We start from the raw sequence: 26833 nt of genomic DNA, 5'->3' as shown, positions 1-26833 counted from the left end.
ATAAACACCAGGTGACTGCAGCATTCAGACCACAGAGTGCAGACACAGGCCAGCACTACAACATGAGCACTAGACTCTGCGCCCTCTGCTGGTTGTACACAACACTGCATTGTGAATGTGGCTGAGTCATACCCTCCTACAAAATCAAGTCTGTGAAAATAAATAAACAGCGAGGACCAAACACCCTGCAAAGAATGTTTAGTGTTTTAAGTACTTATAGCAAAATAATGACAAGCATTTAAATATAATCAGCATGCAAGTTATGAATGAAATGGAGCCGTGTGCCATGATGCACAAGCAGTCATAATACGCCAAGTGGTTATGATAGAAAATCCATGGGGCTAAAGTGCGCCACAAAAAACATTTGTTCCTTCTGCATTTGTTATATCAACTATTAGAAAGCCACAATTATACATACACATTACATTAGAGTTTCCATGACCACTAAGTTCATAAATTGGCAAATCCTATTTCCCTTGAAATCATGTGGTAGACACATAGAGCAATACTATACTGTAATTTTGTGACTGGGGTAATAAATCTGGATTTCACTGCTGCTTTCTAGGAATTATTCAACATTTAAAGAAATATGAAGGGTGCAGATACACAGATCTTTATTAGCTTTGGACAGAGCCAGGGTAACTCCTTCCCCGCTCTTTATGCAAAGCCAAGTTAACCACCTGCCCACCCCAGCTACACATTTACCACGTAGCTGTGGGAGTAGTGGTATCAGTTTTCTCATGTAACCACCGGCAAGATAATGAGCACATTTCCCCCAAATGTCTGGAGCTGTAAGAATTAAAACGTATCAGGTAAATGAGTGAACCAGATGTCGACTTAATGTGTTAATTTGACTATGAACTGGACTTGAAGGGATAAAGACGTGGCTACTTGTTGTCAAGGAGGCTAAAAGGACTAGTGTCAGCCCAGGACAAATCTATACTGGACTTACCACTAAAGCAGAGCAGAGGCACGCAAGAAACCACTCACTCAGTCGCATCACCTTTTTTAACGTGACAAGCATGATGATGAAATGAGAACAGAACAGGTTCGGGACCAGTGACAGGTAGGCGGAGCTCATGTGCTTACCTTAAGTGTTGGTGGTAGGGTGCAGAAGCAGGGCAGGGGTCCTCAAACTCAGGAGCAGGAGCAGGAGGTGCAGGAGGGGATGCAGGGGCTGCAGGAGGAAGGAGAGGAGGAGGAAGGCTGGGGGATGCAGGTGGGGTTACTTCAGGTGTGTGTCTCTCCGGGGGTGTGGGAGGAGGAGTGGGGAACTCCGCGCTGTCGTGGAGGTGAGGAGGGGGCTCAGGCAGGAAGGGGGAAGTAGGAGGCAGGGGAGAGGCAGGGGGACTGCCACTTCTCTGTGCCTGCTCAGCGAGGGTGGGCCTGCAGGGGAGGGAGCGCAAAAACATCAACACACAGACTGAAATAAGGCGGCCGAGTACGGTTATTTGGAAAGAACTCGGTGGACAAACTCTTGTTTCCCATGAAGGAAACTTACCTCAGATAAGAGTAAGACAACACACTCTGCTCTGCCCCTAAACCAGCAGTGACTTGAAAAAACTAAATGCTCACTTCATCCAGCCAAAGGAAGCTTTGACGTTTAAATTACATGAAACTGAAGGTGCAACTCCACTCATCAATCCCTCTACGTGACAGCCCATGTTTCCCTTCTTTGCTCCACTCGTCCTCAGCATTGAAGAAGCCCGTCCGTAGGTATCACTGTCCGTCATCATTGGTGGAGTGGATTTGGCACAGATCTGGGCTGGTCTTATCAGGAGGGATAGTCTAATCTGACAGGCATTGCGGCGGACGCCCCGTGCAGCTGTTACCCACTTGGGGCATGCCTTCTGTTTAGCTCTAAAAATACCCCCCCAGCAGCCTTTTCTGCAGAACAGAGCGTCAACAATTAGCTCTGGGAAAAAACTAAAGCCCATTCACAGTGATGGAGCATCAACTGTCTGCTGAGCTGCACTTTCCAACCAGCTCATTTCAGACTGAAACTGAAACTCTGTTCTCGAGTAAAGTCAGAGTTTAATAACCTTTAATGAGGGCGTGTGCTTTTCTACAGGGCGTTACAAGTTAGAGTTTAACGGGGGCCTGGTTCCTATCATCCCATTATGAGGGTACAGATTTTTTAATTGATGCAGGATGGTTGCATGAAGAGGAAACATGCTATAATAACATATATGTAAAAGTTTTAAAGTGTGTTTTACCCTGCAGTTTCAGAGCTACATGTCGTAAGCATCTGTGGCTAACTTTGCACATGCCACCTGGAAATAGAAACAAGTCACAACATAGACCAAAACTCACTGCTGCAGTCAAAGCAGAACAGAAGCAAGCAGCAGAGAGTAGAAAGTAATATCCCCCTGGACACCGAGGACGTGTGGAGTATTTACTGGTTCGGTTGCTTTTATGTGGAGATAATGTCAGCTGGCCCACTCAGATTAACAGCTGCTGCCAGATATGATGTGTATGTACTAGCAGAGGTCTTTATTACCATAAAGGAATGAGTGCAACAAGTCAGAGGGTGCACATGTGCTCTTTTTCAGCAACACATCTCTTCATGTCAGCATAGCTCCACTGTCGTAATCAATGCCTGCAGGCTGCCCAATTCCCTCGTTCACTGTTGGTAACTGAGCGGTGTGCAGGGTAACTCGTGAGCACATCTTGAAAAAGCTAATCAGGATCTGACAAGACAAGACGCATAAAAATCACCATAAAGTCAAGATAACAAAACCTGATTCTCCAACTTCCACTTTATTGACTGAGTGTTAAGCAAACAAAAGGGACATGTCCTGAACTGTGTTCAAGCCGAACACATGCAATCTACAGGAAACAGCTGGATGAGAAAAAGACAGTCGGGTGTTAAATGATAAACAAAGCTGTAAACAAAACTAGCTGAAGGTCCTGAGCAAAGCGTTTTTTCTGTAAATGCCGCAATGATGGGAGGACCATGTCTGTCATGAAGCCAGCAGCTTGCTCATACTGTTCCTACACACACTGACCCACACACTGTGCGTGTTCTGCACACTCAGGGACACACTGACTGTGTATATTACAAACACAGACATCATAAATAACCCACTAATTTGTTTCCACCGTCCACTACTCTGATCAAATCATCATTTAAAGACCAGTGGTTGAATGAATGACAAGAAATCTGCTTGACTCGCACGGGCGAAACATATGAAACTACAATCGCCATGGCAACTAGTCTATTTACAGTCCAATGTGGGCTAAAGCACATCCTACTTCATTTTTTACTCCAACAACACGGATGAGAAATATCCTGCATACCAAGCTCAAGAGTCACCATCATTCCCTAACGTTCCATAAGAAGCAAAAATAAGATTGCAAAAGATGTTTTGTTTTGTATCAAGTGTAAAATTTCCAGAAAAGTTTCATGGCGTGTTTATACCATCTGTCATACATCAAACCAGTCAGTGGCCCAGTTCCTGCTAGGCTTAAAGTCATCTATTTATTAACATCCTAATTTTAAAAGTCTAACATACCAACAGGATTCCTGAAAAAACTCTCAAGACAGTAAATATTCATTTCCTTTGAGGGACGATCTCGGCAACTGTCAATCATGTAGGGGAGGGGAGCACAACATGCTATAACCTGTTAGATTTTTCTTTAGCATACAACCGTTTATTTCGCAACTTTGTTCTTTCTTTTCCACCTCCTGTCCCCCCCTCTGCCCATCTGGTGAGGTCAGCGCCGGCAGAATGTTATTAGCACTGTTACCTACAGACCATCTGCTGCATCCACCTGGAGGGACTTAACCACAAACTCCTACTGTAGACACACACACACATGCACAGAGGGAAAATGGGGGCAGCTACTTCTCACCAACTCACCCAGATTCCAGCCATAGAGGAAACCATCACACGACTTCAGTAGGTAAATTCAGTAAGTGATGGGAATGACTCCGATCCAAAACACCAGAGGCCGGTAATAACTGTTCGTCCCAGTCCTCCTGCCCTCTGTCTGTAACTCCTCACCGACTCTGTCATAAACACACACTCACTCCCGGCACATGCTCCAGTCTTCCTCTGAACTCTGGCTTTTGTTCCACTCTGTCTGCTCTGTGCAAATGACTTCAGTGGGGCTGAGTGCCTGCCCAAATTCCTCCCACTACAGGCTTCAGTTCACAAAGCCGCACAGACTGAGCAGGACTGACAGCTAGGACTGCCTCTGGGGGGGCGGGGAAAATAACACACACACACACACACACACACACACACACACACCTCCACATTGACCATGCAGTCACATTTCTGTCTCTGCCACACATATACGCAAGTGTAACTCTATCCATTGATGAAACCTATAGTGGAAATAGCAGCGTCACTCCTCCTCTGAGCAAACCTTGTCCCGACAGCAGTGATGGGACAAATGTTGTGACTGACAGGTGGCAAGTGCTACTCTGGCATGTGGGGATGGCTCCTGGGCCTGCAACAACCGGCACGAGAGACTCACTGTACTTTCATGAGCACATCCTTATATACACAATGAACACTGTCGAGGCTGGTGATGAAGCTTTTCAGTAAAACAGTGACTTACATGGAAAGAGAGTCCAGCTAGAGCTGTTAAAATGCTTGAATAAATACTGAATCTCCACATGTCGGCTGAACTGCTTTACTGTGTGTATTTAACCAAGTCAGGAGTTTTAATAGCATAAAGGGTTCACTGCCATCACATCGAGTAGTACCTATGTGTGCGACGCCTTTTCATTCGTCCAGTCTGAGACTGTTAAGCCACCGCAGACAACAACAGCCAACCAGACGCCCCCCGAGGTGTCTGAAAGGCAAACAAAGCCACCAAGTGGGCTCCGTGCACATGGAAATCCATTTATGTGCGTTCGGGCATCGCAATGTGTGATCTGCCCACACACAACGCGTGAGTTAGATGCAATAAAATGTCTCTGTTTGGATCAGTGTAGTAGAAACATTAATAAAGGTCTTCTACAAATCATTTTAATGTCTAGTTGCCGGCTGGAAAACCACTCAACCACAAATGACCAGTCTCCGTGTGAACGTGTTCATGTTTAAATGTTAGAAACCTCAGATTTTGGTCAGAAGAAGTAAAAAGGGCTTTTTTTTATCCAGACTCTGACTGAGCTCTGAGACTCTTGGCAGTTGCTTTATTGGCAAACATACACTGGACATTGCAGAGTATATTTCATAACTTTGACTGCAGGAAACAGCAATAACTACAATGTGACTCTGTAGTGCCCATACCACCGCAAAGTCCTCTTAAATTCAATCGAGCTGTACCAAACTGCACAGACTTATGGATTAGGGCTGGGCAATCAACCGAAAATGTATCAAAACCGACATATAAAACCTTCAACCGACTTAACCTTGCTGATGTCGGTTAATTCTGTACTTTCCCCAATGCGCGCATTCACGAACTGTCGGTTGTCTGCTATGTTCATTTAGCAGCTGGGGCCCATGTACCCTGGGGCATAAAATAATCGCTCTTTAATCGCAATCGAGGTAAAAGTTTGAAATAATCATGATATTGATTTGAAGTCATATCGCTCAGCCCTATTATAGATATCAATTCTCTAAATATGTTTGTTTTTTTTCATCCAGATCTATGAATTATTCACTTGTAAATCAGTTAAAATGTCAAAAAACACAGCAACACAACACCTGCCTCTCGTAATGTTAAAGGAAGAGAGCAAATATTCCAGATCTACACCAAACTTTTATGGGTTCTTCCCACCAAGTTTTGTGAAAATCCGTACAAAATTTTTTAGGTTATGTTGCCTCAAATCAAACTAACCAACAAACCAGGGATGGGGTGAAAACATAACCTCCTTGGCAGAGGTAACAACTGATCCTTCAGGATCAAGCAGAACAATGAGTGGAAGTTGGTTCATTAATTCAAATTTCCTTATCATGGTTATCAGATGTAAAGATGAACCAGTCTCAGTGAAAACACTTATAAATGTTCTGGTTTTACAGAGACACTCACCTGCTGTCCTGATGCTCCTCAGCAGGATCCTGGACTGCTTCTGTCTCTGCCTCAGCTGGCTCCTTCAGTGGCTCCTCTGGTGGGGTCTCCACAGGTTCTTCCACTGACAGCTCACTGAACAGCTTCTCCTCAGGTTCTCGGGGCTCTGTTGTCACCTTTGTTGGTTCTCGTTCCTCATTTTCCGTAGATTCTGGCAGCTCTTCTGTGCTTTGTGCTGGTTCTAGGAGCTCCGCTGTCCCCTCTTCAATTTCTGAAGAAATTAGCGGCTCTGCTTTGGCTTCTGGAAGTTCTTCAGGAGGCTCCTCTTGTTTCTTGGTTGGTTCTGAGGGTTCTTCTTTTGTGCTTTGTGTTGGTTCGGAAAACCGGACTGTCAGCTGTGTTGGTTCTGGGAGATCTACTGACTTCTTTAAAGGTTCAGGAAAATCCACTGGCTTTTTCACACGATTCAGAGGTGGGATCTCTGTGGACTTCTCCGCTGCCAAGTCTGGTGGTCGGACCTCCTCCTGTTTCAGAGGAGCAGCTAACTCCTCGGTCGGAGTGAGAAACTCTAGTTGAGGAGACTCCAGAGATGGGAGGGCTCTGAAAGAAAGATTCAAGAGATGAGGGGGGGTTGTTGTTTTAGTTTACAGCATATGCACAAGGAATGACTGACAACTGACAAATGTGTGTGTTTGTGTGGCTGTGGGGGCTTGTGTCCATGTGTTTGTTGAGCTGTGTGTTTTGTGTAGAAAAATAAGGCTCATTCTTGCCCTGGAGAGCAGGGACGATGTCACAGCTGATGTCATCGTTTGAATATAAAGGGCTGCATTACTTCCATTAGACTTCAACAGGCACAGTCATCTGACCCGAGCTGGAGTCAATACAAAGTGCAGCTCTGTGTTTACCTCCTCATTCATATTCATTGTCACACTGCTCTCTGTACATCCAACAAGTCCAGGGCGAAAAAATCTGCAGTACTCTGAATACGAAATGACGGATAAATAGCTGAACATCGCAGATTTACAGCAACGTGGAGATTTTAATGAAAGTAAAGATATTGATCTACTGAAGTCAGAAATCCTTCTTCTAGGTTCTGACTTGTAAAAAATACAGAACATACTACGCAAGGGCCTTTGATATACATGAGCAGATGATATGTGACAGCCAGCTAACATGCTACGTGAAACACATAAAGAGGGGGGTGCATAATGGCCTCCACTGACCTTTTTAGACACATGTGCAAGGCATGAAGCTTCCATTAATATAGTTGTATCCCAGTGAAGTGTCATGTGCCACTGGGGATCTGGGGAGTGTTCGAAAACACTCACTAATCACGATTTAGTCAACTATATTGTGAGTTAGCCATTTTGTAGTGCTGTCCGAATGTTTAGTGAATTTCTTTATACCCTATATAGTGCACTCATTGTTTCCCACAAGGCATCATGATGTGGAGTCCACAACCATATTACAGCACAAACTGAGACAAACAAGTTTATTTATACATTTAAAGATGATCATTCACCATGTTTTTACCTAAAAGTATTCAAACTAAGTGTAAAATAAATATTTAAAACTTAAATACTGTTTTCCACCGGCCGATGCTGTTGTACGTCATTATCCTATAACTGACATAATAACCGGCCCAGAGAAAATGTGACGGTTACTGTCCAAAAACATTTTTTTCTTTTGCTGATGGGCTCACTATATTGTCCTCTAAATAGAAGACCCTATATAGTAAAGTAGGGGTGAGCGAATGAGTGATGACGACGTGAAGCAAATTGGGATGATGGGAGCTGTTGTTTTCAACACCATCGTCGATTAAAAATTTACCTCACATGTCTCAAATCATGTTCATGAATGAGGTAATATATTAGTTTTAAGTACATTTTTCGGTTTTATTCACATTACGTAGCAAATTGCACTGAATAAACGTGATCCTTACGACTGGCTAGCAGTGTGTTTTTCCTTTGTCAGTCGTTGTTTACCTCTGAAGTTATAGCAGAGACGGGCAAAGTCACGGGTAAAGATGATATGATGCAATTACAAGGCGACCATTCTGTTATAACGTTTGATTTCCTGGGCTTAAACATAGTTGGAAACGTTTTCAATAATGTAAGTGCACAAGTCAACAAAATATATAACATAGGTCGAGGCGGTTTTTTTTAGAGAATTGCTACATATTGTATGTTTAATAACTTCGCACACATGCTGTTGTTGTCTTTACCTTGAGGTCTCCACTGAGTCAACTCTCTGGTGACTCTGAGAACAGGATGCAGCCTCTTTTAGAGCTTTTATCCAGTCAGTATCCGGTTCGTGGGCTGTTAGTCCAGGATCAGGACTCTCAGCAGCCTCTACATCCACAGACAGTTGTTCAACAGGTGAGGTGTAGGCAGTAGCTTCATCGAGTGTTTTACCTTCACATTGGGAAGCAGCGACACTGTGCTTCACCTCAGTGTCATGTTTGACATCTTTGGGTTTTGATAAGGAAACCTGATCGTGCAGCTTCTCTAATTGGGCAGAATCCTTTTGGCACTTTGACTCATGGAGAGCAATGCTGCCCTCAGAATGACAAACAGTCTTGTCAGTGCTGCCGTCTGACAACCCACTTTCACAGGGCTCTGAAGCCTTAACTGATTCTGAACGACTCTGAGTTTGATTTGCAAGCCCTTGTTTTTCCCTGGCTTCGTTGTTTATTGCCTTTCTCTCACTTTGTCCGTTCCCCTGGCTGCTGGCTTTCTCTCCGTCCAAAGCTGCTTTATCTTCCCTTGTGATCTCCTCTACATCAGGGCCTTTTATGGCTGTTTGTACTACTGGGCTGCTCTGTGTGGCTGAGCTTTTATTGGGGCTTTGCAGCTCAAGAGACCCGCACACTGAATCCAGCATTTCACACTCCTCAGTCTCACTACTGTTGCTTTTCACTGCTACTGCAGCACTAAAATCGTTTTCCACAGTTTCTGGTTGCCCATCAGGATCAGGCAGGGCACTGAACGTTTCTGTACTAAGTTCCTCAGCCTCTCTTGCACTTGGAATAACAGTGGTATGAATGTCATGACTATCTGTGCTGACCTTTGATGAAACCGGTATCCTGAAAGGTAAAGTCTCATGCTCCTGTGATGCAGACTCAGGAGGAACAGCAGTGTTCATTGAGGTCTCTTGTTGGTCTTGACATGCAGCTGACAGATTTCCTTTTTGCTGACCTTTACCACCCATTTCACTCAGAGACTCAGAGCTTGGCATTAACTCTGCATCTGAACTAACTGCCACTAACCCAGGGCTTTTATTCCCATCCACCACCTGTCCTGTCTCACCTATAAGAGAGCAAGTCGTTCCTGTCACTATGTCAGTCGGTGTGTTTCTCTCAGCAGCCCCTCCACTCTCATTTGCATCACTGCTGGTGTGAAATGGCACATAAACCCTGTCAACTCCTTTTACAGCTTGTGATCCCTCTCCGTCTTCTTTCTCTAGACCTAATACTTGTTCTGAGCCTCTGCTGTCATCATGTATCAACTCCTTCTGGCTTTCTGACTGACACAAACTCTCGACAGCACCGTCTCTTTCTTCTTCTGCCTCTTTTCTCCCTGGAACCAGTGCTTCGGCCTTCTCCTTTTTTTCTCCCCCCTCTAGGCAACCACCTGATACCTCCTCTGTGGGGTGTCTGCATCCCTGACGCTGCTGTTGCCGTTGCTCCTGTTGCCGTTGCTCCTGTTGCTGAGCAAAACAGTTTGGATCTGGTGATTGGCCAAAGGCTGCATTCAAACCTGGTACCGGGTTCCTGTCAGAGCAGCATTCCACTGTTGCTGTCGCAGTTTGGCACAAACTCTGATCAGAAACAGTCTCTGTGTTGAGCGTGTATTTAGACGACCCTGCAGGTCTGTCTGGGGAAAAGCAAGAAGCCTCTGTCTCACTTTCAGATGCAGTCCCACCCTTCCCCTCTCCTTCCTCCCTTATTGGTGACTCATTGTTTTCTACTATATGTTTATGTGGTGGCTGCAGGTCTCCAGTTTCCCCTTCAGCCTCTTTATCTGGTCCATTATTCTGTTGTGGTTTTCCTTTCAGCAGCTCCCTACTGCTCTCCTTTTCCTTTTGATTATCCATTGTTGCTTCTTCAACTTCTTTCCTGTCTCCTTCAAACAGTACAGATGACGGATGACCTTCCATTTTGCGTTTTTCTTTTATATTGTCTTCTTTCACGTCATCAGAAGCCTCGTTGGTAGGCGGGTCAGAGCCGAGTGGGCAGACATTATTTATGAGGTCATTCCGAATGGAAGCTTCACATATAACAGGCTTAATTGCAATAGAGTCAGGGTCAGTTTGAGATAAAGAAGTTAAATTATCATATTCATCATTTGCAAGAGCCCCCACTGCACCAAGAGGCTGAAACAGATTTCCCTCTTGTGAAAATTGAATATTTACATCATCAATCACATTATTTTTTATCTCAGCCTCTGTGGCATAATTTCTATCCTCCAGTTTTGTCTCATCTGCTTCAGCACTGACATCAGTGTGCTCCAGGTCCAGCGCTAAAGACATATGTGTCATTTCCCTGCTCTTGCTGTCCTCCACCTCTCCGGAGACTTTGGTGCCGTCACCATCAGCAATGCGCTTCTCTGTATCCTCAGGAAGACAGATACCACAGTCATTAATGAACTCCCAGTGACTCAACATTGGGCCAGGGGGCCGCAGCACAAAAGCAGGATTACTGGCACATTGCTCTATAGCAGGAATCGACTGGTCAGAGACTGTCACTTCTGAAGTCCCTGATTCATTTTCACTCTGCTGATCATTCAAAGGATCGGTCGTAGCTACTCCACAAGGAGGTGTTTGATCTAAAGGGGTAGGGGGCTGATGACTGGGGTCACTGGGCTTCGTCTGAAGAGAGGCAGTGCACGTTAAGGTGACAGTTTCAGGTTCTGAACTGGGGTCAAAGTCAGTAAAGATCGTCCCAACAGGTACCTCAGCAGAGATGTCACTTAGAGGCTCACAGGTAACATTATCAGCTGGACATACAGAACTTGAAGAGAGGGGGGGTTGGTTACCTTCTTTTTCTTCACGAATGACAGCGGCATCACTGAGTGAAAGAGACTCGTCAGGCTTGACTGAAACTATAGAGTCAACCTGGGACTTATTCATATCGTTCTCCTTTGACAAACACAGATTTAAAGGATTCTTCATTGTTTCCGCCTCTTCTTGCTTGATCACCTTTGTCGACACCTGTCCAGCTGTTCCAAGATCAGGGTTAGAGATGGCACTTCCTGCTGTTTTTAAAAGGTCAAAACATTCTTCATTACCAGTCTGATCCGTCTCTGTAGAACATGGGAGCTGTTTTGTGCAGGCTTCGGTCGCTGATTGTAAATCCACAGTGTTAGTCACTGACTTGTTACCTGACGGATCTATTGCAACGTTCTCCTTGGTATCTTTGGTCGCCAAATCTCCTTTATCCAACTCGAGCTCTTTCGGAAGGTCTGCTGAGCTTTGTGTTGTTGGTTCATCCTTGGTAGAAGCTGCATTGGTGGGGATTTCTGGCCTCTTCAAGCTGAGGAAATCTGGGAAGATGTAGCTGGCCTCAACCACGGGATGATGCAAACTCTCATGTACAATCAGGGGAGGCAAAGAGGCGCAGTCCATCGCCAGCACTGACCTGTTCCTTAGATCCACAGAGGAACTGCCCTCTCCTTTCACTGTGTCTGCAAAGTGAACTCTGTGGCTGCCTCCACTGCTGCCTCCACACACAAACACAGCCACTCCCGACATAGCAGGGTTACCAGTATTGCTGTGGGCTTGATCTTGGAACTCAGCTGCACTTTCGGTGGTGCTACTCTCAGGCTGTACCTGTTGATCGTTGCTTGTTTGCCGCTCGACTGGGGCTCGTTGTGAAGTAGTCAGAGGCGGAGGTTTGAGCAGGAGTTGGCTGTCCTTTTTCTCTGTCTCTGTGATGGATGACTCCTCACAAGTGTGTCCCAAAGACACTGCTTCGCCTGGAATCAAATTCAGTTTGAGATCAGCCCTCACCCCTTTGTTTGCATTGCTGGAGCTCTGCTCAGGCTGAGTGGGGTGCGGTGCAGAGTTAGAGTGATGGTCTTGCTCGGTGTGGATGCTCTCAGCGACGGCAGCAAACGGCTCACTCCAGCTCTGTGACTTCAGCTGTGACTCTGCAACATCGGTGGGCGGACACTTCTCAGTCTCAGCTGATGACACCCCAGTAACATAGCCTTCTGGCTGGCTGAATGAACTGTGGTCTGTAGCAAGCCCTCCTTTCTCTTCCACCTCCTTTCTTTGTCCTCCTCCCCCCTCTCCTGCTCCCTCCAATCCCACAGCACTGTGAGCCTGACGATCAGGACCAGTAAGTATCCCTAGGGGAGAATTATTGATGTACGCTTCTAACAGGAGCGTCTCCTTCTCTCTGTCTCCCTCTTCAGCTGGCGAGCTCTCTGCGTCTGCCATATAAAGGGTGGTCTCTCGCAGTCCCTTCATTTCCGTCTCAGCCGAGTTGTGTGGCATTTTGCCGCTGCAGCCTTTCTCAGACACGGACTGTCCGTCTTTGGCTGAGAATGCAAGTGCGCATTTTCCCTGTGAACAGATTAATGGGAGCTGAGGAGGGCTGTCCAGGAGCCCTTCTCTCTCTCCGTCTGCAGAGCTGAGGCACTTTTCTCTTCCTTCCAATCCCTCCTCTGCTCCTGCTTTCTCACTCTCTGCAAATGCTACAGTAGCTACTCTCTCCGGTGAATTACAACTCACGCTCTCTCCCTCTCCCTTGCTTTTTATCACTTCTGGCATCGTGGGTGTTGTCAGTGGCAACGCAGCTACCACCACTATAGCCTGTTCAAGTGCACTCTCCATGTAACTCTCTCCCACACAAGTTTGACTGTTGGTGAGTGGGCTCAGTTTCTCCTGTGTGTGTATCGCTGCTTCTGTGGCAACTATAACCTCCTGTGTTTGTGCATCCAATCTCTCATCAGCAGAAGCACAGGCATCGATAACTGTAGTTTGGACATGTGTCCCGGGTGTATTTTGGTTGTTGATGACACCTCCGGTTGCATGTTGCCTCCTCTGCGGGTTCTTGTCTGAGCTCTCGCCACATGCGGCATCTGCAGGGCTGAGGGTATCTGACAGATGAGGCCTCTGAGAAGGACCCCGGCTGGACGCAGGTGAACAGTCAGTAAGACGATCCTCTCTGCTCTGTGAGGGTGATAGATGGGGCCTGGGCTGTCCTCCAGGACTCAGCTGTTGCTTGTAATCAAACCCATTATCAGGCTGTTCCCCGCAAATCACAGGGTCTGCCCCTGACACTGATTGTGCTTTTGCCTCTGAATCTGCTTGAATGAGTGACTCAGCCTGAAAATCATTGTCCGATTGTACTACTGCCTTTGCTTTCTGTTCAGTCTCTGCATTCTTCTTTTTCTTCCTCCTTTGTTTCTTCTTGTCTTTCTTTTTTGTCTCTTTGTTCTGCCCGGCCTGTCTGTCACTCGCTGAATTCATCTGCTTGTCGGTTTTTGACTGATTCTCCTCAAAGCCTGTTCCTGTCTGCAACTCAGAAAATGCATCATTATCATTTAAATGAAGTCTGTTGCCTCCCAATATTTCCTTAACTGAATCATCTTTCTTTTCAGATTCAGCTATACAAACACTAATACTGCACTCATCACTGTTATTTTCTTTCTTTATGTCTGCAGTCTCTGTTATTACCTCTGTGCCTTTGTCCCTAATCACTGTGTTACAATCTAATCTGCCATTTTCCCCAACGGCCGCATTAGAATCAACACGCTCCTCTTTTAGATTGTCGCTCTGCTGAGGGGACACGACGTCCTTTGGGGTTTCTATACATGAATCTGACTTTGATGAGGGTGTTTTCTTCTGCTCATGTACCTCTCGTTCTTTTTCTGACTCAATCTCTGCATATCCATCTGTGGTCTCTGTTACTTTTATTTCATTTTTTGTCTCTGCTGCTCCTGCACTATCCTCAGTGCCCAGTATATAATTCCTAAAACTAAACACAAGTACGTCTCTCTGAGTATTTGCTGCCTCACTGTTTCCATGTGTGTCCTTGTTTCCATGGCCTCCACTGCTTTGTCCTGGCTGGACTATGATTGGAGACAGTGACGATGACTCACTGGACTTATTAACTGTCACGCCTACAGTTTTCTTTCCTTCATCATGAACAGTCTCCTGCGTGATGCCGGGCTGCTCTGTGGGACTAAGTAGGCCCAGTGAGGCCATTTGCTCTTCACATTCCTGGAAGGCCTCTTGCAGCTCCCTGTCTATGAGCGCAGATGAGGGAGGGGTCAGGGGTCGGACACCCGAGTGAGGTGTGGCAGCGGGCTGAGGTGGAGGCTTGGCACCTGTGGGAACTGGGTCGCTGTCATGAGGCCTGAGTCGAGGGTAGGGTGACAGAGTGAAGGAGTTAGGACTGTCAGGCAGACAGCTGGTCATTCCACGATGCCACAGAGCGCTGCAATTGAAGCCCATGCTCACTGCACACACAACTAACCTCAGGATGCCTATTCTGAGATGTGCATTCCTCTACAAGACATAATAACAGGTGTATTCTATGCATATGGCTGTTAATGAACATGCATGTATGTTCATACACAGCACAACACACGTTTTAGGATACACACCACGTACAGAAGCACTTTGGCAGATTTCAAAGGCAGTTGTGTGCCCTACGCAATCCTCATTGCTGTTAAGTAATGTAATCAGCCATTCCTGGAGGCCTCCTCATGGTTTAGAGTGCCAGCTGATCGCCTGCTTTGTAACACTTTGTTGCAACACCCCTGAATGCCAATACCAAAATCTTAGTCATTAAAAAGTGGATTGGTTTAAATTATTTGATTGGTTAATAATGTATTGGAATTATGACTTTGTACTGTTCATGCCAACTTTTTAAGTGGGAACCTATTATGGACAAGTGGAAAGTCTTTACCCCTCCAATGCAGCAGCTGACTGCTGCGTACTATACATAACAACACAGTCTATTCCATCCTGATCACAATAAAGCAGAGTCTCTTGGTTTAGACATTAGAACACACATGTTATGTTCTGTGTCTATTGTTATGTACCTTATGTTATTTGTTTTATGTTCAGAGTTAATAAACCAGGCTAATTACCACCATGTTGTTTATTATATAATTATATAATAGACCTAATTATTAAAAGTAATTCAAACCTGCCAATAAAAACCTTACCATAAACCTATACGCTAATATAAGATTATATCAGAGCAGACATTACCCTGCATAACACGTCTCAATGTATACAGTTAGCATTAAGAAGTTAAAGAGCAGGGTAGCTATTTCTCTTCCAGTTGTACTTGCTGAGTCACTGCTAAGCCACTGTCTTACAGGAAAATGGTGTGGGCTCATTTTTATCTCTAAGTCCCATTATGTACAGATCATTATTATATAGGTAACATATATAACATAATCTACACTCCTACTCGAGTCATTATTCATGTCCAGATATAAGATAATAAATAAAGTTGTAAATACTATCATTTTATAAGTGTCAGTGTATGTGGTTGGTTAATGTTTGACCTGATATGATTCCTCAGCTCTGTCATTTCCTTGTAACAAAAACCCCTACCTACCTCACCTGACTAGCCTGCCACACAGGCCTGAATCTAATCCACTTGGCACTCATCCTGCTAAAGGGTGGAGCAACAAGACACACTCAACAAGTTAGCTGATGAATAGCTTTACCACGATAGGTGTTTCTTGCAGTTTTGCATTTTAACACTATGTGCATGTTTGTCCTGGTACTTTGCAGGAATTCTGTCTATTTTTTATTCATCTTTTCTTAAGGTTTTAATCTGCCCTGCAAATGCTTTAAGAATTCAAGGTGTTACACAAGGAGCAATATTATTTGGGGCGTCACACAGAACTCATTCAGGCCTTCAACATATTAGTGCAATTAATCTCAGCACTGAGACAAAAGCAGAACGCCAGGTGACACTGAGTCAGTCCGCAGTTAAATCACCAGAGCATGAAACAAAGGAAGTGACCACACCTCAAGCCAAGACCTCACCCGAACTGTGACATCCATCACACTGGTTAGAAATACCTGAACACTCCAAGCACCCTGGTTTTAATCGTTATACAGTATACTGCTGACCACTCTCCCACAGCAGACCCCCCCCCCCATGCTGAGTCTCTGAGGTACCTTGTGTCTAGAACCACCCGCGGTCCACTCACTTCAACGTGATGCTGCAAAGGGTTCACCTGCTCACATTTCCCTGAGCTCGTCTGAGCTCTGCAGACATTCACACAAGCAACAAATCAATATCAGATTAACATTCACCTTGACTGCGTTGTTCATAAATATCCGTTCCCTTGCAGCCATAAATCAAGCAAATATATAAATATGCCATTACACAGTGATTATAATATGAGACTTTATTGATGGTGACCCTGCACCTTCCAGAGTATCTCATTACTACACTATAATTTTATTAGTTTGGAAAAAAATACTTGATTATAAGCTGTAAGTATGATAAAGTGTGTGTTGTCAAAGTAAAGTTAGACTTTTGAAAACTTTTTACAACTAAAACTAAATCACATTGTAACTATCTGTCTATGTGTTAGTCCTGCAATCTATTGGTGGTCTCTCCATGCCTCTCACCCAGTGCATGCTGGGATAGGCTCCTGTCCCACGATGGCCGAAAACAATGTCAAAACTATCATTAGATTCAGATTTGACTTGTGCATAAAAATATGGAATGTCAGTTTTCCCCACTCACTTAAAAAACTTAAATACAGATACGTCTCATTGCTTTTTATAAGATTCTGTTTGAGACAAGTCGTTTTCAAGGCCTTTAAAAGTACAAATGCTACTTAGGCTGCTTTCAGACATGCACTGAACTCTCCTGACATTCTCCAGAGGGGCTTTGTATGAGAGTGTAAATGTCCGAGAGAGAGGCTCTAGAGTTCCTCCTGCCAGTCGCCTAAGTAAAAACTCCAGATAATGTCTGAGTGAACACATGTGAGAATACAGCAGGAAAATGCCTGGAGAATTCATGGCGAGTGAGTGGGCCTGTCATTGACATTTTTAATGACGCAAAACTGAAAAAACTGAAGAAATAAGAATATCTCAGGATTAAAAAGCGGTGTCATACACATAGCAGACACAGGCGAAGATGTCAGAAGAGCTTTTTGGGATAAGTCGATGTGCTGTAAACAAAAACACGTGATCTCCGCAGCGGAACTAATTTATCACGTCCTGCTTCAGGCATACCTCGCCTGAATGTTCTGGAGATTTCTTTGTTGTTGTGAATGCGTAGCAGAAAATCTCCTGCTGTGTTATTCATACGTGAAAGGCCGGACCCCATGTGCGGAAATTCCCTGGAGTTGCTGTTTTTTCAGGAAATGGACAAGGAACGCAAACAACTGTAGTTAATTTACATGAACCACACTTCCTGTAACTGTCAAAGCCACCAAAAACCAAGTAGACAGTAGGCTTTCTTTTCTATGTGATATCAAGTCCTGTTTTTATCTTTCATGCACATATATGTGACTGTATGTGTGCGTGTGACCCCTGAACTTACCCCAGCGATGACCCCCAGATGTTGAACTCACTGCTGAAGTCTAGACTGGGCAGCAGGTCGTGTGGAAACTCCAGCTCATCCTTGTCCTCCTGGTCTGCAGCCGCACCTCCGCTCTCCTCCACTCCGGTGATGACCGGGACGTCGGGGAACACCGGCTGAAGCGGCAGACTCTGCAGGCTCGCCGAGACCTCGGTCAGCAGCGTCCTGTCGTCCCTCTGGGTCAAACTCTCAGCTTCAGCCTGTGGATCAGAGAAACATGGCTGAAGCGACGCACACTTCATGCTGGAGTCTCTGTTGGATTATGCATGACAGAGTGTGTATTTAAACAAGTGTGAGCATGTTACAGGCAAACATGGGAACGCCGTCAGAATTAAGGCTCAAAGCCAAACACAATGAGCAAATAACTCCACCCATGTGTTAAACGATTAACCAAGGGGTTATTTGTATAATACATAAGTCATATAGACTGAAGATGCCCTTTAAACCACTTCTTTCAAATGCCGTCTTTGTTTCTCAACTTGTTTTTAATTTAGCTGTTACTGAAATTAAAGGATTATTTCCAGGCTCACAACATGGGACAAATTTCTGCAGCGTTGTTTGCACTCTACTGTTGAGCCTGGCATGATTCATATTCTGAAAAGGAAATAACTGTTGATTAATCAACGTAATTATTTTAACGTATCTTAATTGATTGCTTGGCTGTATGGTGTCTTCCACCTCAGAATCACCTCATAAGGACGTCTGCTGCTGTACAATGTTTTTTCCCAGGGTGTCAAAAAATGTTTTTGCCCTGCGAGTATGAATAATCATTAAAGACAAACCAGTTCTGCTGCCTGTGACAAGCATAATCACACATGTGGTTTCAGCATTTTCCAGAGTGTATCATTTAGATGACATTTTCACTTTTCAATCCTTCACACTAACTTAGGTTGATAAAGACGTTCCTTGATCTCTGCCAGTCACTCCCCTGAAAAGAAAACATTCAAACTGTGACCTGTCTTTCTGTCTGTCTCCCACACCGCAGCCACACACCGCAACACTTGGCTGTGGCCTCATGTTGCAGCAACACTGGCCTCCACAACACACAACATTCAGCTGTGGACTCTTGTGATGGAATTTCTCCCGCATGCGAAGCCTCGGTTTGCAGAGGTGGACATGTTTCCCTTATCTCCCCCTCACTGACTCAGCTCTGTACGAAGGTGTGCAAGTGCAGGCAATGTGACGCAGCCCTTTAACATTCAGATCATCTGGGACATGTGTGTACCTGTGAGCCGTTTCTCTCTGAGAGTTTAATCTGAATTAAGATGTGAGTTGACTTGACTGTGTGAGCACAGAAGGACATAACGTGGCTGTATGTCGAGGAGGTGCTGAGATTCAGAATCCAATCCATTCATTCATTATGTATGAAGTAGACAACATGGCTGCACACACGCAGAGATGACTGTCATGACGAATGGATTAGATCAATTATTTCAACCCTCTTTAGAGACAAATACACAGAACATACATTTTACTTTTACTTGTTATACATTTTAATATATTTTTGTTTTCTAGAATAATCCTTTTTAGAACCTGATAGATGTGGATTGTTGGGGGGTGGGGCAGATATCAATGTTGGGGAGTTAAACAAATTTCCAATACTAATATGTTGGTCAATACATACATATATAAATGTGGTAATTAAATATAATTATTAAATCCTTATGAAAGAGAAATTTAATTGAGGCTTGACATTTTACACAACTATTTAAAAATATCTATAAATAAACAGAAAATGCAAATACAATCAAATATATAGAACCTAAATTAAAAACATATATATATATATATTAGAACAAGAAGACAATCAAATGTTGTACTACAAGATGGACTTAACAATGGTCACCTGTGTGTGTGCGTCTCTGACACACTGGTCTCACCTGTGTCACCGGTACAAAGAGCTTCCTTTGTGTGACACCCACAGCACAGTTGGAGAATCTCTTTTTTTTTTTCTTTCACATACACGAACACAAGAACAATAAAACACTTCAAAACTCTGCCGTGCCAAGACTGATAATTGTTGGACAATTACATGTAACCTCTCTCATCTCATCTATATATAGACAGAGTTATTTTTAAAGGTGCTATTTTGGATATGTTTCTTGTAGAAAAAAAAAATATATATATAAACATGGCCCCACATTTGATTTCAATGTAAAAATCAAAAACAGAAAAGAAGAAACTGAATCCAAAAAAAGTGAATCTGCAGGTACGAGTGTCACTCTGAATACCTGCTGTTACCTTCTCTGTTGATGTTACACAATCAGATACAAATAAAACCCTCCACACCTTCAAAGTCATGCACGCAGAGATGAACAGTTTGATCATAAGACGGCTGTATGTTGTTGACGTGTCTTGGGTTTCCTGTTCTTGTCAGAGTGGAAACTAGACGTGTGTGTAACCTCTCCACTGATACAGAAACAACACCAGAAAGCAGATAATGTTCACATTTACACCTCACACCGCTTCACCATGTTACTGGCCATTTCAAAGGTCATTATGGGGTCAGTGTGTAACCAGGTGGAGGCCTCGTCTCAGTAAGTTTGACTCCACACACACAGAAAGAGCTGTCTGTTATTAATTAACCCACGCGCAAACAAAACATAAAGCAAGCTGAGGCTGCCTGGAAACTGCCACTCAACCCTCCAACAGTCATTCATAAGTGAACGTGTCAGTGTCCATGTGCTAAACTTCAAGGCTTTCACACATGTAAACAGAGAGGTAAGCAGGAGCAGGCCCTCGCATTACAAACACACTCACACACACCATCCTGTGCAGAATAACACACGTCTGTCACTACAACTTTCATCCCACCAGCATCACCTCTGTGTCACACTCACCCAGCAGTGTGCTCCTCTCTCCTCTCTCAGTGCAGCTCCCCTGCTGCTGCTCTACTGTACAGGCAGCCTCTGTGTTTTGATGATGGGGGAAGACGACGACACAAACATGCCGCAACACATGCTGCTGCTGACGCTCTCTCTCCTCTCCTCACCTCCTGGACTGACTCAGCTAACTTCCTCCTCCTCCTCCTCTTCCTCCTCTGTCCTCCTCTGTCCTCTATTGCAGCCGCTCCCCTGTTAAATTTCCGTGAGCCTCCTCTGTGTTTTTGCAGTAAGTGTGTGTGCGTTAGTGCGTGTGGAGTCTAGAAACACTACACTACCAAACACTGGCAAACACAGTCCCTGCTGCTGAGACTTGACTGGGCTGGCCTATGCTGACACTTCTCCTCCCTCCCCCTCTCTACTGTAAACTCTTTCCACACAGCTCTCTCTCTCTCTCTCTCTCTATCCCCTCCTCCTCCTCCTGTATCTCCCTTCCCTCTTTTTCTCTCTTCCTCTATCCACCTCTCCTTCAGCCTCCTCCTCCTCCCTCCCTCCTTCCCCTGCTGCTGTGCCTCATGCCTGGTCGGTTGCACTGGCTGCCTGACAGTGCCTCTGCAGGTGAATGCTGGGAATTAGGCCAAGGGTCGGACCTGCAGTGACCCTCTGGGAGAGGATCAGGTTACACTTCCAACAAGCTTTGGTTACATGCACCCGCACAGAGACGCACAACATCCTGCTGCATCCCAACAAACACCTTTCTCGTCCTGCTCTGACCTCTCTGTGTTGCTCAGGTCTGACATCATCACCGTGTTCATCAGTACACGTGGACATTTAAGCCAATTTTATACTTAGGCGACTCTCAAGAAACACAAACATGATGTAAAAATACATCAGGATGTTAAACTGTTTAGGATAAAAGCATTTTCTTGTTTTGCCACTTTTCTCATTTGTATCCTCAAACACCAGGAAAATGCACACCCAGGTGATAAAACCAGACAAAAAAAAGTACCAAGAGAAGTGATCACATTACACAGACCCTTGGTGCACTTCACTGGTGTGTTTTTCAATTGAATTGAAGCTTTTTACAGCTTGTTTAGAACGGTCAGGCTCCTGCTTCTATCTGCTATAACCCCTACGAGCCTGATCACTGCCTGAGATCCTCCAGCAGGGCCCTTTACTAACTGTTCTTAAATCACAACTCGTCACTATGGTGACCAGACTTTTGTTGTTCAAGCCTCTCAGCTGTGGAAGTGGAGATGTCTGACAGGCAAAGTCACTATTTGTTTATATATTCCCTTAAGACTCATTTTAATGGTATGGCATATTCGTTACTACTGGTATAGTTAAAGATATTTCGAATTTTATCTACTTGTGACATCTGTTTTATTGTAACGCACGTAAATTTGTTTTGAGAGGGGCTTTATTTTTATCAGTGTTGCATTTAGAGTGAATAACAAACATCAAAGATGCATTCTGCAATGGTTGACGTCCAAGGGGATAAAAATAAACCAATTCCAACTGACTCATCACAGCCAGTACAGTCAGAGATATGCCCTTTGAAGGGATAATGATACAACATGGTTTGAAATCTACTCGTTTTGACTGTATTCTAAAAACAAATGTTTTGGCTCAACAACAAAATAATCGATGCAATTGTTTGCATCAATCTTTTTTGAGAAATGAAATGACTTGGAGAGTTAGGTTTCTCTCTTAAATTGGTGTTATTCTTAATTAGCACTTATTTAATAATTACTAGAATACACTTACTTTTTAAAGATGCAGCAAACATTTCTCCCTCTTTCTCACACACACACACACACACTCACACACACGGTTGTACCTGAAAGCTGTCATTTTGAGTTTCCTGTGGTGGAAACAGAACAACATTCTCTGGAGCGCCCTCTTCTGGCTGTAATGGGGAATGAAAGAGATCTTTAAGAGGACAATCTATAGTAAATTATAAAGCTGTAGCGGTATGTACTAATGCAAGGAAAACAAATCCCCCTTGTTTTTGAAGTTTTAGTTTAAGACCCAGTCTACAATCACATCCAGTCAGCTCCAGTGTGCATGATTTCTAGAGTCTATAACTCATGAGACAAATGTTTATGTTAATCCTATTAGAATAATCCTGAATTCCACTGCTGGAGACCTCATGTCACATGGGCACATTTTTCTATCGGTGTCATTTTTCTAATTGTTGTTACAGAAAAAAAAAGATTTAAAAAGAACAAGTTAACTGCAACAATATATCTGGATACCAAGACAAGGCCTTCCACCCGTCACAGGAGGGATGGATTTTAATAAACTGAAGAAGCAAGAAAGCAAGCTCAGTAGTATCAGAGTGTGAGAGCGAACATAGATCCTGGCACATATTGTGAGTCGTGGCATAAACAGCTAATGTTAACGTCTGCTCTACACAGGTTAACCACATAATAGAACAAAGCATGTTATCTGAATGCTTATTACACAAGCCTCAAATTAAGCACAGGAATGTACACAAAGTCTGCAGCTCTGTAGACTTCCCACGTGAAGCCGACAGTTTGTAATCATGCGAGTTAGTTTTGTTAGTCGTCCGTGCACGGAAGAGTTCAAGGTATGCACAGTGTAGCAAGTAGCAAACCAGCCGTCCACTGCCAGAAACTCGTTCTTACCAACGTCTCGGTTGTGCTGGTCTCGTTCCCCATGACTCAGCCAGCTGCAGGGCCACAACTGCCCAAACCAGCTCACATCAGCTGGCTGAAAGACACTGGCACAGAAGAACCATCAGCATTCAGCCACATCCAGGTTCAACAAAAAGAGACTGGGACAGAGGGAATGGGGGTGCTGTGGTCCCACAATCCGTGGGATTAAAGCTCTTTGGTATGAGGTTGAAGTAGCAGGGAGAGAGAATGTGTAAGTGCATGTGTTCTTTTAGAGATTAGGGGGCCTGGGATGCAAAACCACCCCCCCAGGACCAAAGTGCAGGCTTTACCTCCAATGATGTGAGCTTCAAGGCAGGAAAAACAGCATCCTAACTTCTTGAGGTAGAATGGCACTAAGTGGAGCTCATACCCTGCCATGGCCCAACTGTTCACAAATATTTAAATTCACTAGATCCAGATTCGTATTTGGATCTGCACCTTATTTCACACACTTAGTCCCTGAGGAAAATGCTTTTAAAAAAAGCACAATGTTGTAGAAAGTGAAAAAAACATTCCTGGATCCGCCCCCAATCTGAATCTGAACCAAAATTTGGGTCAAGTAGTTTTTGCGTAATCCTGCAAACAAACAAACGCAGACAAAACCATAACCTCCTTGGTGAAGTTAATAACTATCATGTAATTACAGAAGTGGATTTCACGTATTACTCTAAGGACAAATTATAAAAAGCAAGTCCCCTCAGGTCTGGAACAACACCTACACATGTGGTGTGTCACTTTGTGCGTGTGATGTGACTGAGTGACTGCAGCATACTGACACAGTGACTGAGGATGTGTAATCCCGTGAATTAATCCTAACTGGGTAAATGACAGATCTCCTGGCTCCGACCAGTGGGCACTCGTCTTATTGAACATCAGGATCGAGACAATTCAAAATACCCAGGAGCTTCTCTGATCAAATGAATCATCTCTATATTAACACATAAAACAACATTTTGAAATAAATATAGACATTTCACCAATTCAAAGAAAAGCACAGCAGCCTTTTACATTGAATTTGAGTAGGGCCACTGTCGTTACCCTGCTTCTGAGGGCCTCTTTCCTCCTCTCACATGCACATATCTTTGTTGTTGCTTAGCAGTAAACACGCACCACACAGAGGCCGTTCATGCTTTTCCTCATATGACTGTAGGGACTGTGTTTAGTCAGAAAGCACTGACCTGGATATGTAAGACTGTATAAATAGAAATCTACGCTGTCCACTGCTGTTTGACGTTATTCCAGTCGTGTGCACAATTTTTCCCTCACACTTCATCCCCAAACAAATGAGGCTGTGAACCAATGTGTTAGTGGGGTTGTGTGTGTGTTAGTGTTTTGGGGGGGTTTATGCTACAGTGTTATGTTTCTCTTTTGGCAGAGATGTTATTCTCTGCTTCTTGCCCAGGGACTCCAGATGAAAATGAATTTATAGCTATCTCTGCTACTCTGTGCATTGTCACTGTCAAATAAACAAATGAATATACAATTTATCCATTTTCTGACTTGTAAATTATTATATATTGTGATGCCAGTCAGTGATAATGCCATGAGAACAAGTCTGTTTCCTCTTTATATTCTGCAGCGTGGTCACCCCTCTCCATGCAGTGCCTGCCTGCCGGCTATTTGTGTGAATGGGGTGTAATTTCAGCCTGCACTCTGCGTACATGTGTGTGTGTCAGTGTGTGAGTGCACTTGAACTGGCAGCAGTGTTTTGGGGCTTTTTCTGGCAGCACCAACAGGTAATGGGGGGAAATCATATGATCAGACTGTTGCCAGGTCCCTTGTCACCTCATCATCACTCAACATGATCCTTTAAGCTCTTGGGGTTTTGGATGAGCACCGCATGTCTCTGCTGAGACACCCAGAGTGTGAGGTTACCCTGTTTCCTGCCCCGTACCTGACCCCCGCTGGCACAAAGACCCAGCAGCAGCAGCACAGCCTCCAAACTAAACCAAATACTGTTTTTCTAATGTGTTAAAACCAACATAGAATGCAGTATGTCTCAGATAATAGAAGATAACACAGTTCAGTAAGGTGGGGAACAAGGAAAACAGGTGAACACACTATGCAGGAGATGAAGTTGTAGATTAAACCATTTTCTTCAACCTGGCCGATGGCAACTATAGTAAGTGTATTGAAATAATCACACTATACAGAAAAGTCATGCAAATTCCAATGCATGCATTAACCAATCTCCCCCTTCACCCCTTCATCCTCCATTTTCATATTTTGACTCTTTCATCAGTTATAAACCAAACCAATCATCCAAAATCAACGCTTTAACACACAGTGAACTACTCACCACAGCAAACAAGATACTTTTCCCCGACACAGCGTCTGCCTCTTGACAAACCCGCTTCACTGTGTTTACTGTCGGACCCAAGGCCAATGTTTGTTTCTGGCCCCCCCTGGTCCGAGGAGCCTGTTGCTATATTTATGAATTACACGTTGGGTGGGAGGAGAGGACGAAGGGTGGACACAGGACAGGGCAGAGGGGAGGAGACCGAACCAGAGCAGGGGAGGCCATGTCTGGGAGTAACGGTGGTGGTGGACTGTGGGTGGAAGGGGAGCGTTGGAGGGGTGTCACCTGCTCTGACAGGCTCAGGAGGCCTGTCAGTCAGCTGCAGGGGGAACTAGGGCAACGCTGTAAACAAACAGGCACGCTTCAGACAGCAGGTCAAGGTGTGGGGCCTCCTCGTCCCATGACTGATCATTTGAAAGGCTGCAGATGCCTTTCTGATATTCATCTCACTTGTACTTTTGCTCCACAGCTTTTACATTCATGCATCATCTCACCTTCAGCTTGGGGAACACAGTGTGTCTCTGAGGTTTTGTGGTGACTGACATGTATGGACAGCCGTTGAAACACACTCCTGCATCCACAAACCTGCTGCGGCACAGATTTACAAAGCTACCATGCAAACAGGAGCAACATTTACAAATCTATGTTGGATCAGGTATTATCTGCCATCATCACAGGCCACCCTGAGCTCAGTGTGAGGAGAGAACAGGCTTATCATCCCTATAAATAACACTGATTTGATCAGCTCTGTCTCTGACAGATCAAAGCACTCGCAGCATAAACATCCCTTTTGCCTTGAACGTTTCGTCTTTCTCAACCGCTTCTCTCAAAACATCATCTGTTCTCTTCAGGATTTGTCAACCTGCCTTCCACCTTCCTCCACTTCGATCAGCATCCCCCTGACACTCCTCCCTTCCTCACCCCCCTGCTCTCCACAGCTCCTTTTCCCAGCTGACGTCGCCCCTCCTCCACCACTGGAGAGCACCGACTCTCTCTCTCAGCCTTTTCCCTGGGAGAAGAAGCTTCAGCTCCAGACCAGTTGAAATCTATTCTGCCTGCTCTCTCTCACACACACACACACACACAGTGATGCGACGCTGCAGTCAGCCTCAGTTGAGCACACACTCCCTCCTCTCCTCTGTTTACCTGGCTGTGTGAGATTCCGATGCAGCTCCCCATCCTGTATTCCATGTCCTCCTGTGGTGAAGTGACCCTGGCACTACATGGCTGGCACAGCACCTTTCTGCAGAACTGCATTGTTATCGGTCAGACTCAGCATTGCCAATGCAGCCAGGTCTCTACTGACAGAGTGTGTGTGTGTGCACGCCTCTGTGTCTGTAGGAGTGTGTGCCTCAGTGACTAAGAAATGCTCTGCACTGCGTTGCCCGTGGTGCAGCTGTCACATATATTCTCAAGCCATTGCTATATAAAAAAATCTCCATTACATAAGGAATCCAACCTGAGCAAAGTGTGTGTGTGAAAAAGGGAG

The 26833-nt window shown here is 44.7% G+C and overlaps 1 protein-coding gene across 1 annotated transcript in view; it reads right to left on the bottom strand.

The window, feature by feature from the left end:
* tacc2 (transforming, acidic coiled-coil containing protein 2) overlaps nt 1–26833 on the bottom strand; it is a 53380-nt gene extending 26547 nt beyond the window's left edge. The window contains exons 1-6 of the mRNA XM_047342346.1: nt 26491–26833; nt 17504–17742; nt 16123–16212; nt 8192–14332; nt 5989–6567; nt 1090–1386 (exon numbers count right to left, since the gene is read on the bottom strand). Of these exons, the coding sequence (XP_047198302.1) occupies nt 1090–1386; nt 5989–6567; nt 8192–14332; nt 16123–16212; nt 17504–17742; nt 26491–26601 (7457 nt within the window). The 5' untranslated portion in view covers nt 26602–26833. The remainder of the gene's footprint in view (nt 1–1089; nt 1387–5988; nt 6568–8191; nt 14333–16122; nt 16213–17503; nt 17743–26490) is intronic.

Source organism: Hippoglossus stenolepis, chromosome 12, assembly GCF_022539355.2.
Source record: "Hippoglossus stenolepis isolate QCI-W04-F060 chromosome 12, HSTE1.2, whole genome shotgun sequence".
NCBI lineage: Eukaryota > Metazoa > Chordata > Actinopteri > Pleuronectiformes > Pleuronectidae > Hippoglossus > Hippoglossus stenolepis.
This window is presented reverse-complemented; position numbering and strand designations above follow the sequence as displayed.